Consider the following 19256-nt stretch of genomic DNA (forward strand, 5'->3'; position numbering starts at 1 on the left):
CATGGAACACACTGTGACCTGGTAACATGGAACTTACAGTGTGGTACTGTGATGTGGTAACATGGAACTCACGGTGTGGTACTGTGACCTGGTGGTAACATGGAACTCTTACGGTGTGGTACTGTGACCACATGGAACACACGTGACCTGGTAACATGGAACTCACGGGTGGTACTGTGACCTGGAACATGGAACTCTTACGGTGTGGTACTGTGACCTGGTAACATGGAACTCTTACGGTGTGGTACTGTGACCTGGTAACATGGAACTCTTATGGTGTGGTACTGTGACCTGGTAACATGGAACTCTTACGGTGTGGTACTGTGACCTGGTGGTAACATGGAACTCTTACGGTGTGGTACTGTGACCTGGTAACATGGAACTCTTATGGTGTGGTACTGTGACGTGGTAACATGGAACTCTTTACTGTGACAGAACTGGTAACATGGAACTCTTACGGTTGGTACTGTGACCTGGTAACATGGAACTCTTACGGTGTGGTACTGTGACCTGGTAACATGGAACTCTTACGGTGTGGTACTGTGACCTGGTAACATGGAACTCTTACGGTGTGGTACATGACCTGGTAACATGGAACTTACGGTGTGGTACTGTGACCTGGTAACATGGAACTCTTACGGTGTGGTACTGTGACCTGGTAACATGGAACTCTTACGGTGTGGTATTGTGATGTGGTAACATGGAACTCTTATGGTGTGGTACTGTGATGTGGTAACATGGAACTCTTACGGTGTGGTACTGTGACCTGGTGGTAACATGGAACTCTTACGGTGTGGTACTGTGATGTGGTAACATGGAACTCTTATGGTGTGGTACTGTGATGTGGTAACATGGAACTCTTACGGTGTGGTACTGTGACCTGGTAACATGGAACTCTTACAGTGTGGTACTGTGACCTGGTGGTAACATGGAACTCTTACGGTGTGGTACTGTGATGTGGTAACATGGAACTCTTACGGTGTGGTACTGTGACCTGGTAACATGGAACTCTTACGGTGTGGTACTGTGACCTAACATGGAACCAGTGTGGTACTGTGACATGGAACATGGAACTCTTACGGTGTGGTACTGTGACCTGGTGGTAACATGGAACTCTTACGGTGTGGTACTGTGACCTGGTAACATGGAACTCTTACGGTGTGGTACTGTGACCTGGTAACATGGAAACTGTGACGTGGTAACATGGAACTCTTATGGTGTGGTACTGTGACCTGGTAACATGGAAATCTTACGGTGTGGTACTGTGACCTGGTGGTAACATGGAACTCTTATGGTGTGGTACTGTGACCTGGTAACATGGAACTCTTACGGTGTGGTACTGTGACCTGGTAACATGGAACTCTTATGGTGTGGTACTGTGACCTGGTAACATGGAACTCTTACGGTGTGGTACTGTGACCTGGTAACATGGAACTCTTATGGTGTGGTACTGTGACGTGCTGGTAACATGGAGTTACAAGTAAACGTTGTCTGGATGTTATAACCATGCGTAGCCAGAACTAGAGTCACCTGTCTGGATGTTATAACCATGCGTAGCCGGAACTAGAGTCACCTTGTCTGTATGTTATAACCATGCATAGCCAGAACTAGAGTCACCTTGTCTGGATGTTATAACCATGCGTAGCCAGAACTAGAGTCACCTGTCTGGATGTTATAACCATGCGTAGCCAGAACTAGAGTCACCTTGTCTGTATGTTATAACCATGCATAGCCAGAACTAGAGTCACCTGTCTGGATGTTATAACCATAGCCAGAACTAGAGTCACTTGTCTGGATGTTATAACCATGCATAGCCAGAACTAGAGTCACCTGTCTGGATGTTATAAACCGTAGCCAGAATAGTCACCCAGAACTAGAGTCACCTGTCTGTTATAACCATGTTATAACCATGTTATAACCATGCGTAGCCAGAACTAGAGTCACCTGTCTGGATGTTATAACCATGCATAGCCAGAACTAGAGTCATCTGTCTGGATGTTATAACCATGCGTAGCCAGAACTAGAGTCACCTGTCTGGATGTTATAACCATGCATAGCCAGAACTAGAATCACCTGTCTGGATGTTATAACCATGCGTAGCCAGAACTAGAGTCACCTGTCTGTAACCTATGGAAGGGGGAGAGGTGCAGTCCCTTAACCTTAGTCTGCATGGGCGGGACACATGATTTGAAATCAAGCCCCACAGATGAGGTGACGGGTGAGATCCCAAGGCCTGTTAAGAGACTGCGGGTGAAAGAAGAACTGTGAAAAGAGTCTCTAGTTTCTGGTCACGATGTGGTGAGTTACAACAGATGTATTATACCATGTGAGAGATGTGAGAGATGTGAGAGATGCTTGTATTGTAACACCACCCACTCACAATGACTGGCCTGTGAATGAGGCCTTGTGATCGGTGACCCACAGATGACAGGAAGTGAATAGAGACTTATGATTGGTGACCACAGGGGAATGAGGCCTTGTGATCGGTGACCCACAGATGACAGGAAGTGAATAGAGACTTATGATTGGTGACCACAGGGGAATGAGGCCTTGTGATCGGTGACCCACAGATGACAGGAAGTGAATAGAGACTTATGATTGGTGACCACAGGGGAATGAGGCCTTGTGATCGTTGACCCACAGATGACAGGAAGTGAATAGAGACTTATGATTGGTGACCACAGGGGAATGAGGCCTTGTGATTGGTGACCCGCAGGTGACAGGAAGAGGAAAGGTCAGGGGTGAACGGTGATTCTGTGGTTCTCTTAGAGGCTTTACTGTCACAGTGAGACTCTGGCTGTTCTGTGAAGAGATGGGAATCTTCCCATGATGGCACCCTATTCATAGGTGGCACCTCCGTCACTCGGTCGCGTCACACCGTTGCCAACGACGCAAAGTGGTTTACCTGAAGTGGTGTTAAGTCCAATCATTCTGGATGTAGGCTAACTACTATTTAGTCTAAATACACTCTAGGGCCTTTTCGAAATACGATGACATTGCTTAAAGTAGTCAAATATTTAGGAAATTACTTTGTTAGCATTATCATGTCGTCAAATTTACTTTGGACAGATGGCAATGTTGTCGTTCACTCGCAAAGTTCGTCAAAAATAGCTAGCGATGCTAACATTAGCCAGCTAAAATCTGATGGCCTTCCCTCAAGCTTAGCTAGCTAGCTAGTTAACATTATACTGCATCTAAAGTCAATCTGGTTTTCCTACTAATTAATTTACCCCGTTTTGAACGTCTTCGTTTTTTCCCCCAAGCCGCTGTAATGCACTTTTGATAATGCTGGTCATTTATGAACATTTGAACATCTTGGCCATGTTCTGTTATAATCTCTACCCGGCACAGCCAGAAGAGGACTGGCCACCCCACATAACCTGGTTCCTCTCTAGGTTTCTTCCTAGGTTTAGGCCTTTCTAGGGAGTTTTTCCTAGCCACCGTGCTTCTACATCTGCATTGCTTGCTGTTTGGGGTTTTAGGCTGGGTTTCTATACAGCACTTTGAGATATCAGCTGATGTACGAAGGGCTTTATAAATACATTTGATTTGATAATGTTCATCAGCGCTCATTGACAAGGCATCGAGTCGGAAGCTAGGCATCAGTCCAAAAAACCAACATTCAAAACAGTATTGTGACGAAACATGAATTCCCTACGTAACTCCCTACTTTTGAGCAGATCTCAGGTCTAAAAGTAGTGTCCTATCTAGGAATATAGGTTTCCAGCCGTGGTTTATACAGTCTCCCCTGTTTGTATTACAACGAGCCCTCGTAGTGCGATGTGTAAGAGCTGCGTAGCCAGGGAGGAATTTCCTTCTGGAGGGGATGGTCAAGCAATTTACACTCAGATCTTATGGGTAGTGCTCTGTGTAAGATAGCCAGGGGAATTTCCTTCTGGAGGGGATGGTCAAGCAGCGTTGCTGTTACACTCAGATCTTATGGTGTAGCGGGGGTCGCATTTAAACACAGGAGATTCAACTCTGGTATTTGAGTCAGTCGGTAATGTTTGTTTTGTTTTTTTAAGAAACAAGGTGGGCTTTCCTCTTGATATGCTTTTCAGTCTTGCAGCCTAACTTGGACGCGGCTCGGCCTTATCTGTTAGAGAAAGTGTCATGCATAGGTGTAATAGGTGGCAGGGAAGTCAGGGGCAGGAGAGTCAAATGGAGTTTAAATATGGAGTCTTTTAATAAAGTTCCACGAGTATCCCCCATAACACTAAATGTACAAACAAACAAAACATGGGTACGAAGACCCGACGCGCACCTATACAAACAATCACACTACACTGACAACAAATCAATCTCTGACAAAGACATGAGGGGAAACAGAGGGTTAAATACACAACAGGTAATGAATGGGATAGAAAACAGGTGTGTGGGAAGACAAGACAAAACCAATGGAAAATGAAAAAAGGATCAATGATGGCTAGAAGACCGGTGACGTCGAACGCCGAGCACCGCCCGAACAAGGAGAGGCAACGACTTCGGCAGAAGTCGTGACAGAAAGGCTATGAATATTAATTAGGTGAAAGATTTTTTCTCCCACTGCAAAAAAAAACATGCCTTTCCTCTGTATTTCCAAATGAAGTAAACAAAGCCTCTACCTCTCGCCAGCATCCGCCTGCTCTCACTGAAATATGTGGTCATCTCCATGTGTTTGGTCTGCTGTTGATCTGCTGTTGATCTGCTGTTGATCTGCTGTTGATCTGATCTGCTGTTGATCTGATCTGCTGTTGATCTGATCTGCTGTTGATCTGCTGTTGATCTGCTGTTGATCTGCTGTTGATCTGATCTGCTGTTGATCTGATCTGCTGTTGATCTGATCTGCTGTTGATCTGATCTGCTGTTGATCTGATGTTGATCTGATCTGCTGTTGATCTGCTGTTGATCTGCTGTTGATCTGCTGTTGATCTGCTGTTGATCTGCTGTTGATCTGCTGTTGATCTGCTGTTGATCTGCTGTTGATCTGATGTTGATCTGATGTTGATCTGATGCTGATCTGATCTGCTGTTGATCTGTTGTTGATCTGATCTGCTGTTGATCTGATCTGCTGTTGATCTGATGTTGATCTGCTGTTGATCTGATCTGCTGTTGATCTGTTGTTGATCTGATCTGCTGTTGATCTGATCTGCTGTTGATCTGATCTGCTGTTGATCTGATCTGCTGTTGATCTGATCTGATGTTGATCTGATCTGTTGATCTGCTGTTGATCTGCTGTTGATCTGATCTGCTGTTGATCTGATCTGCTGTTGATCGGATGTTGATCTGCTGTTGATCTGATCTGCTGTTGATCTGTTGTTGATCTGATCTGCTGTTGATCTGATCTGTTGTTGATCTGTTGTTGATCTGATCTGCTGTTGATCTGCTGTTGATCTGATCTGCTGTTGATCTGATCTGTTGTTGATCTGTTGTTGATCTGTTGTTGATCTGATCTGCTGTTGATCTGATCTGCTGTTGATCTGCTGTTGATCTGCTGTTGATCTGATCTGCTGTTGATCTGCTGTTGATCTGATCTGCTGTTGATCTGCTGTTGATCTGCTGTTGATCTGCTGTTGATCTGATCTGCTGTTGATCTGATCTGCTGTTGATCTGCTGTTGATCTGATCTGCTGTTGATCTGTTGTTGATCTGCTGTTGATTTGATCTGATGTTGATCTGATCTGATGTTGATCTGATGTTGATCTGATCTGATGTTGATCTGCTGTTGATCTGATGTTGATCTGATCTGCTGTTGATCTGATGTTGATCTGATCTGCTGTTGATCTGATGTTGATCTGATCTGATGTTGATCTGCTGTTGATCTGATCTGCTGTTGATCTGCTGTTGATCTGATTTGCTGTTGATCTGATCTGATGTTGATCTGATGTTGATCTGCTGTTGATCTGATCTGATGTTGATCTGATCTGATGTTGATCTGCTGTTGATGTTGATCTGATCTGATGTTGATCTGCTGTTGATCTGATCTGATGTTGATCTGATCTGATGTTGATCTGATGTTGATCTGATCTGATATTGATCTGATCTGATGTTGATCTGCTGTTGATCTGATCTGCTGTTGATCTGATCTGCTGCTGATCTGCTGTTGATCTGATCTGATGTTGATCTGATCTGCTGTTGATCTGCTGTTGATCTGATCTGATGTTGATCTGCTGCTGATCTGATGTTGCTCCCCATAGTAAGATGCCAGACAGGCCATAGCGAAGCCCAGACATGTTTGTGGGTTAACGGCCACAGTCAGACAGACTGTACATGGACAGTGGTCATGGCTGTGACGTCAGCAGAGCAGAGAGAATCCATTCAGTGTCCTTGAACACTTAAACTCTGGTCTGGCTGCTCCTTTCCGTGACAGAGTGTGTATGTGACAGAGTATGTATATGACGGTGTGTGTGTGTGTTTGTATGATGGTGTGTGTATGTGTGTGACAGTGTGTGTGTGTTTGTATGATGGTGTGTGCGTGCCTGGCTCTGAGTTAAACCTGTGTGTGAGGGTTGACGGGTCAGAGATCAATGTTCCTTCTTGGTCTGAGCTGAGAGAGAGGGCGGAGAGGGTGTGGGGGAGAGAGAGAGAGAGGGAGAGGAGGAGAGAGAGAGATGGGGGGGGAGAGACCGAGAGAGAAACAGACAGAGAGAGAGAGAGACAGAGGAGGGGGAGAGAGAGAGATAGGGGGGCGAGAGAGAAACAAACAGAGAGAGAGAGATACAGAGAGAGAGAGAGAGAGAGAGAGAGAGAGAGAAAATGTTGAAACTCAGGTCACCTCAGTCTTTGGAGAGCTCTCTGCTTTATCTCTGCTCCTGCCTCATCTGGCGGAGGAAATGGGTCGTGACCTCAGAGGGGAATACCTCGCTCCCTTCCTCCTTTCACTCCTCACCCCTCAGCTCCCTCCCTCGGAGCCGGCACTTACGAGCCAGGAGGGCCCCCTTTTCTCCCATAAGCCTTCGCTCCACAGAGGCTAAAGTACAGATGGAATTCTTAAATATTATCTCCCAATTAGTTTATTTTAGCTCTCTGCAGATTATTTAATGAAACAAAGAGAGAGAGAGAGAGACAGAGCGATAGATAGATAAAGAGAGAGGGGAGAAGGATTTTGAGCGAAGTCAGTTCACAACCAGGCGGTATCCGGAATGTTGTGGCAGCAGATGTCCACGGCTTAGTAACACGCTACGGCAACAAGTTGTACCACGGGGGCTAACACCTGTATTCATACACACACACACACACACACACACACACACACACACACACACACACACACACACACACACACACACACACACACACACACACACACACACACACACACACACACACACACACACACACACACACACACACGCCTACGCCTACGCCTGTATTCAGACATAAACACACACCTGTAGTCATAACAGCTTCCCCTCCGTATGCCTGCCTGAATTCTGTCAGGTGGAAAATGATCGTGTTGAATTGCAATTCACCTCAATAGAGAGTAGACTATCATAGAGCATAGAGCTATTCTCCTGCTGAATCCTTCCCTGTTCCAACCTGGCCCAGCCAGACTTCACTGTGCTTCCCTGTTCTAGCCAGACTTCTCTGTGCTTCCCTGTTCTAGCCAGACTTCACTGTGCTTCCCTGATCTAACCTGGCCCAACTGGACTCACTGTGCTTCCCTGTTCTAACCTGGCCCAGCCAGACTTCACTGTGCTTCCCTGTTCTAGCCAGACTTCCATGTGCTTTCCTGTTCTAACCTGGCCCAGCCAGACTTCACTGTGCTTCCCTGTTCTAGCCAGACTTCCATGTGCTTTCCTGTTCTAGCCTGGCCCAGCCAGACTTCACTGTGCTCTCGTCTCCTACAGTGCAGGGGGAGGGGGGCGAGCAGCCCTCAGCCTCTGAAGTGTTTTACATTAGTTATGTCCAACCCGGTGTCTCCTAGCGCCTGGCTTCATACATTCTGATGAGAGATAGCGAGAGAGAGAGAGGTGCTGTGATGTCAGGGAGAGACACACCCCCCCCTACTATTCTCTATAGCTCCCCATTATTATATTATTCACCTCTATAGACAGAGTGGTGGATATTATCCCTGAGGTAAAACAGAATAGAGACAGAGTGGTGGATATTGTCCCTGAGGTTAAAACAGAATAGAGACAGAGTGGTGGATATTGTCCCTGAGGTAAAACAGAATAGAGACAGAGTGGTGGATATTATCCCTGAGGTAAAACAGAATAGAGACAGAGTGGTGGATATTATCCCTGAGGTAAAACAGAATAGAGACAGAGTGGTGGATATTGTCCCTGAGGTAAAACAGAATAGAGACAGAGTGGTGGATATTATCCCTGAGGTAAAACAGAATAGAGACAGAGTGGTGGATATTGTCCCTGAGGTAATACAGGTTAGAGACAGAATATTGTCCCAGTAATACAGGTTAGAGACAGAGTGGTGGATATTGTCCCTGAGGTAAAACAGAATAGAGACAGAGTGGTGGATATTGTCCCTGAGGTTAAAACAGAATAGAGACAGAGTGGTGGATATTGTCCCTGAGGTAAAACAGAATAGAGACAGAGTGGTGGATATTGTCCCTGAGGTAAAACAGAATAGAGACAGAGTGGTGGATATTGTCCCTGAGGTAAAACAGAATAGAGACAGAGTGGTGGATATTGTCCCTGAGGTAAAACAGAATAGAGACAGAGTGGAGGATATTGTCCCTGAGGTTAAAACAGAATAGAGACAGAGTGGTGGATATTGTCCCTGAGGTTAAAACAGAATAGAGACAGAGTGGTGGATATTGTCCCTGAGGTAAAACAGAATAGAGACAGAGTGGTGGATATTATCCCTGAGGTAAAACTATGTGTGGGTAGTAACTGAGTTAGCAGTCTTTTTAACTCAAGCCCACACACTTCTCACTCACACTGTACATGGTGTGAAGTCATGAACACTCAGCAGCTCTGTGTCTTTGGTTGAAAGCAGTAGGTGTTATGTGTAAACACAGCAGACATGTATGAGTTAGGACATTCACTCTACCATCACCATTATCCCAGTGTATGAGTTAGGACATTCACTCCACCATTATCCCAGTGTATTAGTTAGGACATTCACTCCACCATTATCCCAGTGTATGAGTTAGGACATTCACTCTACCACCACCATTATCCCAGTGTATGAGTTAGGACATTCACTCTACCACCACCATTATCCCAGTGTATGAGTTAGGACATTCACTCTACCACCACCATTATCCCAGTGTATGAGTTTGGACATTCACTCTACCACTACCATTATCCCAGTGTATGAGTTAGGACATTCACTCTACCACCACCATTATCCCAGTGTATGAGTTAGGACATTCACTCTATGGCCACCATTATCCCAGTGTATGAGTTTGGACATTCACTCTACCACCACCATTATCCCAGTGTATGAGTTTGGACATTCACTCTACCACTACCATTATCCCAGTGTATGAGTTAGGACATTCACTCTACCACCACCATTATCCCAGTGTATGAGTTTGGACATTCACTCTACCACTACCATTATCCCAGTGTATGAGTTAGGACATTCACTCTACCACCACCATTATCCCAGTGTATGAGTTTGGACATTCACTCTACCACTACCATTATCCCAGTGTATGAGTTAGGACATTCACTCTACCACCACCATTATCCCAGTGTATGAGTTAGGACATTCACTCTATGGCCACCATTATCCCAGTGTATGAGTTTGGACATTCACTCTACCACCACCATTATCCCAGTGTATGAGTTTGGACATGCACTCTACCACTACCATTATCCCAGTGTATGAGTTAGGACATTCACTCTACCACCACCATTATCCCAGTGTATGAGTTTGGACATTCACTCTACCACTACCATTATCCCAGTGTATGAGTTAGGACATTCACTCTACCACCACCATTATCCCAGTGTATGAGTTAGGACATTCACTCTATGGCCACCATTATGGCAGCACACCGTTGTTCCTCTCATAGTTCAGGCACAGCAAGATAGATCAGCCTTTCATAATGAATGATCAAGACAGTATCCCATTCCGGACAGATTCCTCCCGTGAGCGAGACAGTGTTCCCTCCTGGACAGATTCTTCCTGTGATTGAGACAGTGTTCTCTTCTGGACAGATTCCTCCTGTGATCAAGACAGTGTTCCCTCCTAGACAGATTCCTTCTGGACAGATTCCTCCTGTGATTGAGACAGTGTTCTCTTCTGGACAGATTCCTCCTGTGATCAAGACAGTGTTCCCTCCTAGACAGATTCCTTCTGGACAGATTCCTCCTGTGATTGAGACAGTGCTCCCTCCTAGACAGATTCCTCCTGTGATTGAGACAGTGTTCCCTCCTGGACAGAGTCCTCCTGTGATTGAGACAGTGTACCCTCCTGGACAGATTCCTCCTGTGATTGAAACAGTGTTCCCTCCTAGACAGATTCCTCCTGTGATGAAGACACGTAGGGGATAGGAAGGGTCTGGGGGGGGGCACACACACATTGTCTCTCTCAGAAGAGCCTCTGAGCTCTATCAATTACCGTGTTTCCAGCTGCAGGCGGCTGCAGGGCTGAGTGGGCGAGAGAGAGAAGGAGATATATATATATATATATAAATGAAGGCACACCGGAGACAGAAGGTTGAGAAGTCAGTAGAGAGAGAGAGGAGAGAGTCAGAAAATCTTGAAAGTCCATCAGAGATGAGGTTGGATTTACAGAAGAGAGGCTTTCTTCCCCGCTCCGCATTCACATCCATCCCCGACACACACACAGCCTTCAGACAGGTCTGTGTAGGGGTTGAAAGCGTGCTTGAAGGGATATGTGGTACAGTATCTCACCCGGTAATAATGCTCTTTAATGATCTAGACGGGAGTCAAGCTGATATCGACTGAACAGGCGCTTCTTTTTCTCTCTCTAATTCGCCACCTGGAGAAATGGACTGGAAATTGATAGTTGCCAGCACTGACTGAATGTCTTAGAAGCACAGTCGGTAATGTAATTATATAAAACATATATATCTCAATCTTCCCCGCAAAGCACATCTTCTGAAGGAGATCAATCTAATCTACACTATATATATATATATATATATATATATTTTTTTTTAAGTATGTGGACACCCCTTCAAATTAGTGGATTTCAGCCATTTCAACCACGCCCTGTTACTGACAGGTGTATAAAAGCACACAGCCATGCAATCTCCATAGACAAACATTGACAGTAGAATGGGCCTTAATGAAGAGCTCAGTGACTTTCAACGTGGCACCGTCATAGGATGTCATAGGATGAGCGGAAATGGAGGAAAACTCGCCTCCCTGCGGACCTGGCAGCCTTTCGCTCCCTCCTCTCTACATTTTCCTCCTCTGTCTCTGCTGCTAAAACCACTTTCTACCACTCTAAATTTCAAGCATCTGCCTCTAACCCTAGGAAGCTCTTTGCCACCTTCTCCTCCCTCCTGAATCCTCCTCCCCCTCCCCCCCCCTCCTCCCTCTCTGCAGATGACTTCGTCAACCATTTTGAAAAGAAGGTCGACGACATCCGATCCTCGTTTGCTAAGTCAAACGACACTGCTGGTTCTGCTCACACTGCCCTACCCTGTGCTCTGACCTCTTTCTCCCATCTCTCTCCAGATGAAATCTCGCGTCTTGTGACGGCCGGCCGCCCAACAACCTGCCCGCTCGACCCTATCCCCTCCTCTCTTCTCCAGACCATTTCCGGAGACCTTCTCCCTTACCTCACCTCGCTCATCAACTTATCCCTGACTGCTGGCTACGTCCCTTCCGTCTTCAAGAGAGCGAGAGTTGCACCCCTTCTGAAAAAACCTACACTCGATCCCTCCGATGTTAACAACTACAGACCAGTATCCCTTCTTTCTTTTCTCTCCAAAACTCTTGAACGTGCCGTCCTTGGTCAGCTCTCCCGCTATCTCTCTCAGAATTACCTTCTTGATCCAAATCAGTCAGGTTTCAAGACTAGTCATTCAACTGAGACTGCTCTTCTCTGTATCACGGAGGCGCTCCGCACCTCTAAAGCTAACTCTCTCTCCTCTGCTCTCATCCTTCTAGACCTATCGGCTGCCTTCGATACTGTGAACCATCAGATCCTCCTCTCCACCCTCTCCGAGTTGGGCATCTCTGGCGCGGCCCACGCTTGGATTGCGTCCTACCTGACAGGTCGCTCCTACCAGGTGGCGTGGCGAGAATCTGTCTCCTCACCACGCGCTCTCACCACTGGTGTCCCCCAGGGCTCTGTTCTAGGCCCTCTCCTATTCTCGCTATACACCAAGTCACTTGGCTCTGTCATAACCTCACATGGTCTCTCCTATCATTGCTATGCAGACGACACACAATTAATCTTCTCCTTTCCCCCTTCTGATGACCAGGTGGCGAATCGCATCTCTGCATGTCTGGCAGACATATCAGTGTGGATGACGGATCACCACCTCAAGCTGAACTTCGGCAAGACGGAGCTGCTCTTCCTCCCGGGGAAGGACTGCCCGTTCCATGATCTCGCCATCACGGCTGACAACTCCATTGTGTCCTCCTCCCAGAGCGCTAAGAACCTTGGTGTGATCCTGGACAACACCCTGTCGTTCTCAACTAACATCAAGGCGGTGGCCCGTTCCTGTAGGTTCATGCTCTACAACATCCGCAGAGTACGACCCTGCCTCACACAGGAAGCGGCGCAGGTCCTAATCCAGGCACTTGTCATCTCCGTCTGGATTACTGCAACTCGCTGTTGGCTGGGCTCCCTGCCTGTGCCATTAAACCCCTACAACTCATCCAGAACGCCGCAGCCCGTCTAGTGTTCAACCTTCCCAAGTTCTCTCACGTCACCCCGCTCCTCCGCTCTCTCCACTGGCTTCCAGTTGAAGCTCGCATACGCTACAAGACCATGGTGCTTGCCTACGGAGCTGTGAGGGGAACGGCACCTCAGTACCTCCAGGCTCTGATCAGGCCCTACACCCAAATAAGGGCACTGCGTTCATCCACCTCTGGCCTGCTCGTCTCCCTACCACTGAGGAAGTACAGTTCCCGCTCAGCCCAGTCAAAACTGTTCGCTGCTCTGGCTCCCCAATGGTGGAACAAACTCCCTCACGACGCCAGGACAGCGGAGTCAATCACCACCTTCCGGAGACACCTGAAACCCCACCTCTTTAAGGAATACTTAGGATAGGATAAAGTAATCCTTCTCACCCCCCCTTAAAATATTTAGATGCACTATTGTAAAGTGGCTGTTCCACTGGATGTCATAAGGTGAATGCACCAATTTGTAAGTCGCTCTGGATAAGAGCGTCTGCTAAATGACTTAAATGTAAATGTAAATGTAAATGTCGCGTCGCCAACAAGTCAGTTCGTCAAATTTCTGCTCTGCTAGAGCTGCCCCCCCGGTCAACTGTAAGTGCTGTTATTGTGAAGTGGAAACGTCTAGGAGCAACAACGGCTCAGCCGTGAAGTGGTAGGCCACACAAGCTCACAGAATGGGAACGCCGAGTGCTGAAGTGAGTAAAAAAATATTTTGTCCTCGGTTGCAAACTGCCTCTGGAAGTAACATCAGCACAAGAACTGTTCGTCGGCAGCTTCATGAAATCGGTTTCCGTGGCCGAGCAGCTGCACACAAGATTAACATCACCAGGTGCAATGCCAAGCGTTGGCTGGAGTGGGGTAACGCTCGCCGCCATTGGACTCTTGGAGCAGTGGAAACGCGTTCTCTGGAGTAATGAATCACACTACATCATCTGGCAGTCCGACTGACAAATCTGGGTTTGACGAATGTCAGGAGAACGCTACCTGCCCCAATGCATAGTGGCAACTGTAAAGTTTAGTGGAGGAGTAATAATTGTTTTGGGCTTTTTTTCATGGTTCGGGCCCCTTAGTTCCAGTGAAGGGAAATCTTAATGCTACAGCATACAATGACTTTCTAGACGATTTTATGTGGCAACAGTTTGGGGAAGGCCCTTTCCTGTTTCAGCATGACATTGCCCCCGTGCACAAAGCGACATCCATACAGAAATGTTGTTTGTTGAGATCAGTGTGGAAGAACTTAACTGGCCTGCACAGAGCCCTGACCTCAACCCCATCGAACACCTTTGGGATGAATTGGAACGACAACTGTGAGCCAGGCCTAATCGCCCAACTTCAGTGACCGACCTCACTAATGCTCTTGTGGCTAAATGGAAGCAAGTCCTCACAGCAATGTTCCAACATCTAGTGGAAAACCTTCCCAGAAGAGTGGAGGCTGTTATAGCAGCAATGTTCCAACATCTAGTGGAAAGCCTTCCCAGAAGAGTGGAGGCTGTTATAGCAGCAATGTTCCAACATCTAGTGGAAAGCCTTCCCAGAAGAGTGGAGGCTGTTGTAGCAGCAATGTTCCAACATCTAGTGGAAAGCCTTCCCAGAAGAGTGGAGGCTGTTATAGCAGCAATGTTCCAACATCTAGTGGAAAACCTTCCCAGAAGAGTGGAGGCTGTTGTAGCAATGTTCCAACATCTAGTGGAAAGCCTTCCCAGAAGAGTGGAGGCTGTTGTAGCAGCAATGTTCCAACATCTAGTGGAAAGCCCTCCCAGAAGAGTGGAGGCTGTTATTGCAGCAATGTTCAAACATCTAGTGGAAAGCCCTCCCAGAAGAGTGGAGGCTGTTATAGCAGCAATGTTCCAACATCTAGTGGAAAACCTTCCCAGAAGAGTGGAGGCTGTTATAGCAGCAATGTTCCAACATCTAGTGGAAAGCCTTCCCAGAAGAGTGGAGGCTGTTATAGCAGCAATGTTCCAACATCTAGTGGAAAACCTTCCCAGAAGAGTGGAGGCTGTTATAGCAGCAATGTTCCAACATCTAGTGGAAAACCTTCCTAGGAGAGTGGAGGCTGTTATAGCAGCAATGTTCCAACATCTAGTGGAAAGCCTTCCCAGAAGAGTGGAGGCTGTTATATCAGCAATGTTCCAACATCTAGTGGAAAGCCTTCCCAGAAGAGTGGAGGCTGTTGTAGCAGCAATGTTCCAACATCTAGTGGAAAGCCTTCCCAGAAGAGTGGAGGCTGTTATAGCAGCAATGTTCCAACATCTAGTGGAAAACCTTCCCAGAAGAGTGGAGGCTGTTGTAGCAGCAATGTTCCAACATCTAGTGGAAAGCCTTCCCAGAAGAGTGGAGGCTGTTGTAGCAGCAATGTTCCAACATCTAGTGGAAATCCCTCCCAGAAGAGTGGAGGCTGTTATTGCAGCAATGTTCAAACATCTAGTGGAAAGCCCTCCCAGGAGAGTGGAGGCTGTTATAGCAGCAATGTTCCAACATCTAGTGGAAAGCCTTCCCAGAAGAGTGGAGGCTGTTATAGCAGCAATGTTCCAACATCTAGTGGAAAGCCTTCCCAGAAGAGTGGAGGCTGTTATAGCAGCAATGTTCCAACATCTAGTGGAAAGCCTTCCCAGAAGAGTGGAGGCTGTTGTAGCAGCAATGTTCCAACATCTAGTGGAAAGCCTTCCCAGAAGAGTGGAGGCTGTTATAGCAGCAATGTTCCAACATCTAGTGGAAAACCTTCCCAGAAGAGTGGAGGCTGTTGTAGCAATGTTCCAACATCTAGTGGAAAGCCTTCCCAGAAGAGTGGAGGCTGTTGTAGCAGCAATGTTCCAACATCTAGTGGAAAGCCCTCCCAGAAGAGTGGAGGCTGTTATTGCAGCAATGTTCAAACATCTAGTGGAAAGCCCTCCCAGAAGAGTGGAGGCTGTTATAGCAGCAATGTTCCAACATCTAGTGGAAAACCTTCCCAGAAGAGTGGAGGCTGTTATAGCAGCAATGTTCCAACATCTAGTGGAAAGCCTTCCCAGAAGAGTGGAGGCTGTTATAGCAGCAATGTTCCAACATCTAGTGGAAAACCTTCCCAGAAGAGTGGAGGCTGTTATAGCAGCAATGTTCCAACATCTAGTGGAAAACCTTCCTAGGAGAGTGGAGGCTGTTATAGCAGCAATGTTCCAACATCTAGTGGAAAGCCTTCCCAGAAGAGTGGAGGCTGTTATATCAGCAATGTTCCAACATCTAGTGGAAAGCCTTCCCAGAAGAGTGGAGGCTGTTGTAGCAGCAATGTTCCAACATCTAGTGGAAAGCCTTCCCAGAAGAGTGGAGGCTGTTATAGCAGCAATGTTCCAACATCTAGTGGAAAACCTTCCCAGAAGAGTGGAGGCTGTTGTAGCAGCAATGTTCCAACATCTAGTGGAAAGCCTTCCCAGAAGAGTGGAGGCTGTTGTAGCAGCAATGTTCCAACATCTAGTGGAAATCCCTCCCAGAAGAGTGGAGGCTGTTATTGCAGCAATGTTCAAACATCTAGTGGAAAGCCCTCCCAGGAGAGTGGAGGCTGTTATAGCAGCAATGTTCCAACATCTAGTGGAAAGCCTTCCCAGAAGAGTGGAGGCTGTTATAGCAGCAATGTTCCAACATCTAGTGGAAAACCTTCCCAGAAGAGTGGAGGCTGTTATAGCAGCAATGTTCCAACATCTAGTGGAAAGCCTTCCCAGAAGAGTGGAGGCTGTTATAGCAGCAATGTTCCAACATCTAGTGGAAAACCTTCCCAGAAGAGTGGAGGCTGTTATAGCAGCAATGTTCCAACATCTAGTGGAAAACCTTCCCAGAAGAGAGGAGGCTGTTATAGCAGCAATGTTCCAACATCTAGTGGAAAGCCCTCCCAGAAGAGTGGAGGCTGTTATAGCAGCAATGTTCCAACATCTAGTGGAAAACCTTCCTAGGAGAGTGGAGGCTGTTATTGCAGCAATGTTCGAACATCTAGTGGAAAGCCTTCCCAGAAGAGTGGAGGCTGTTGTAGCAGCAATGTTCCAACATCTAGTGGAAAACCTTCCCAGAAGAGTGGAGGCTGTTATAGCAGCAATGTTCCAACATCTAGTGGAAAGCCTTCCCAGAAGAGTGGAGGCTGTTATAGCAGCAATGTTCCAACATCTAGTGGAAAACCTTCCCAGGAGAGTGTAGGCTGTTATAGCAGCAATGTTCCAACATCTAGTGGAAAGCCTTCCCAGAAGAGTGGAGGCTGTTGTAGCAGCAATGTTCCAACATCTAGTGGAAAGCCTTCCCAGAAGAGTGGAGGCTGTTGTAGCAACAAAGTGAAGAACAATTCCCTATTAATGTCCATGGTTTTGGAGTGAGGTGTTAGATGAGCAGGTGTCCACATGCCTTTGGTAATGTAGTGTATCTATATATAATATACTGCTGCAGAGTGGGAATTTCCATTTCAATAACCGTCATCAGGTGGAATCATAAAAATCATAAAATGGTCATTCAGATTGATCCTTCATATTTAATGTATTTCATGGCTGCTCAATCGTTCACCCTCTACCCCATAAATGATCATATGACTGGCTTGGCTGCCCCCCCTCTCTTTCTCTCTCTCTCTCTCTGTCTCTCTCTCTCTCTGTGTCTCTCTCTCTGTCTCTCTCTCTCTCTGTGTCTCTCTCTCTGTCTCTCTCTCTCTCTCTCTCTCTCTCTCTCTCTCTCTCTCTCTCTCTCTCTCTCTCTCTCTCTCTCTCTCTCTCTCTCTCTCTCTCTCTCTCTCTCTCTCTCTCTCTCTCTCTCTCTCTCTCTCTGTCTCTCTCTCTCTCTCTCTCTCTCTCTCTCTCTGTCTCTCTCTGTCTCTCTCTCTCTCTCTCTCTCTCTCTCTCTCTCTCTCTCTCTCTCTCTGTCTCTCTCTGTCTCTCTCTCTCTCTGTCTCTCTGTCTCTCTCTCTCTCTCTGTCTCTCTCTCTCTCTCTGTGTCTCTCTCTCTCTCTGTGTGTCTCTCTCTCTCTCTCTCTCTCTGTCTCTCTCTCTCTCTCTCTCTCTCTCTCTCTCTCTCTCTCTCTCTCTCTCTCTCTCTCTCTCTCTCTCTCTCTCTCCTGGTCTAGTGGGATATATCTCTTGAATGGGAAAATCAACGATGTCATAATGAGTGGACTGGCAGCCATATTGAGTGGACTGGCAGCCATATTGAGTGGACTGGCAGCCATATTGAGTGGACTGGCAGCCATATTGAGTGGACTGGCAGCCATATTGAGTGGACTGGCAGCCATATTGAGTGGACTGGCAGCCATATTGAGTGGACTGGCAGCCATATTGAGTGGACTGGCAGCCATATTGAGTGGACTGGCAGCCATATTGAGTGTCCCCGTAGCTCCCAACAGATGATAACTCACTTCCTCTACTGTTCTCTATAATGTAACCTTGGCTAACTCTCTACTGTCTCTCTACAGGAGCAGCTGTCCCTCCAGCAGAATGGGTCCGTCCCCTCCTCAGGCGTGCTGACTGTATCCTGGAGCCCCTGGAGCCTGGACAGAGAGGCGCTGAAGCTGCTGTCTATCGGCCTGGCCGTGGTGGCTATCCTAGTGGTCTTCATGTGGGAGAAACTCCACTGAGACCGAGGGGCTGGAAGACATGGACCTGGGCCTGTATTTATAGAGCGTCTCGGAGGAGGAGTGCTGATCCAAGATCAGGGGCCTCCTTTACAATCATCCTTGTATTCTACAAGGCAAAACTGATCCTAGATCAGCATTCATACACCGAGACTCTTCATGAATAAGGGACCTAGATCAAATACATATGGAAATGATTTCCAAGTACTTTGTACTGGGCAAACTAAATCAAGCGTAGCTCCAGTATTTGAGATAATTTGCCATATTTATTTGGCCCTGTAGGTTTGGTTGAAATGGGTTTTTGAATGGGTCCTAGTTTAGCTTCATATGGGGAAAAACTTCTCTGTCTTGGACAAAAGACTGATGGAATCTGGAGCTGCATGTGAGTGTTAGGAAGAGGAGACGAGGGAAGGAAACAAGGACAGGAGATAAGGAGAGGACAGGTTAAAGACATGTTGTGTGATACTCTGATTTAAGATGGTGGATATCTTTAATTAAAAGTATTTATTTTGACCACAATGAAACAGACACAGAGGAACAGGTATATTTGTTGGTAATGAGTTGACATCACAGTAAAAGCCCTCTCTGTGTCTGTCCTACTGTCCTACTGTCCTACCACATTGTGATTGTTTATCAAAACATTTTTTTCTTTTTTTTTTCTCTCGTGTTTCTCTATTTGTATTTCTGCTTTTATGGTTTTCCATTTTAACGTCAGTCTACTACTGAGTAGATGGGAGACCCCTTTGTGCCCTGGTATGAAGTAGTTAGGGAACAGGGTGCTATTTGGGATGCTGTGATGTTACAGTGTGAAACTGCATGTTGTTTGGTTCTATTCATGTACATCTCAACAGTGGATCATCTCCTATCCCAGGGGACTTATTGTCTGGCCTAGATCCCTGTCTGGCCTAG

The 19256-nt window shown here is 46.8% G+C and overlaps 1 protein-coding gene across 1 annotated transcript in view; it reads left to right on the forward strand.

Moving 5' to 3' along the window:
* The window catches only part of LOC124017685 (threonylcarbamoyladenosine tRNA methylthiotransferase-like), a 197120-nt gene extending 178456 nt beyond the window's left edge, over positions 1-18664 (forward strand). Inside the window, exon 6 of the mRNA XM_046332950.1 lies at positions 18189-18664. Coding sequence (XP_046188906.1) covers positions 18189-18350 — 162 coding nt within the window. The 3' untranslated portion in view covers positions 18351-18664. The remainder of the gene's footprint in view (positions 1-18188) is intronic.
* The last annotated feature ends 592 nt before the right edge of the window (positions 18665-19256 follow it).

This window comes from Oncorhynchus gorbuscha, unplaced genomic scaffold (assembly GCF_021184085.1).
Source record: "Oncorhynchus gorbuscha isolate QuinsamMale2020 ecotype Even-year unplaced genomic scaffold, OgorEven_v1.0 Un_scaffold_308, whole genome shotgun sequence".
NCBI classification, from domain to species: Eukaryota; Metazoa; Chordata; class Actinopteri; order Salmoniformes; family Salmonidae; genus Oncorhynchus; species Oncorhynchus gorbuscha.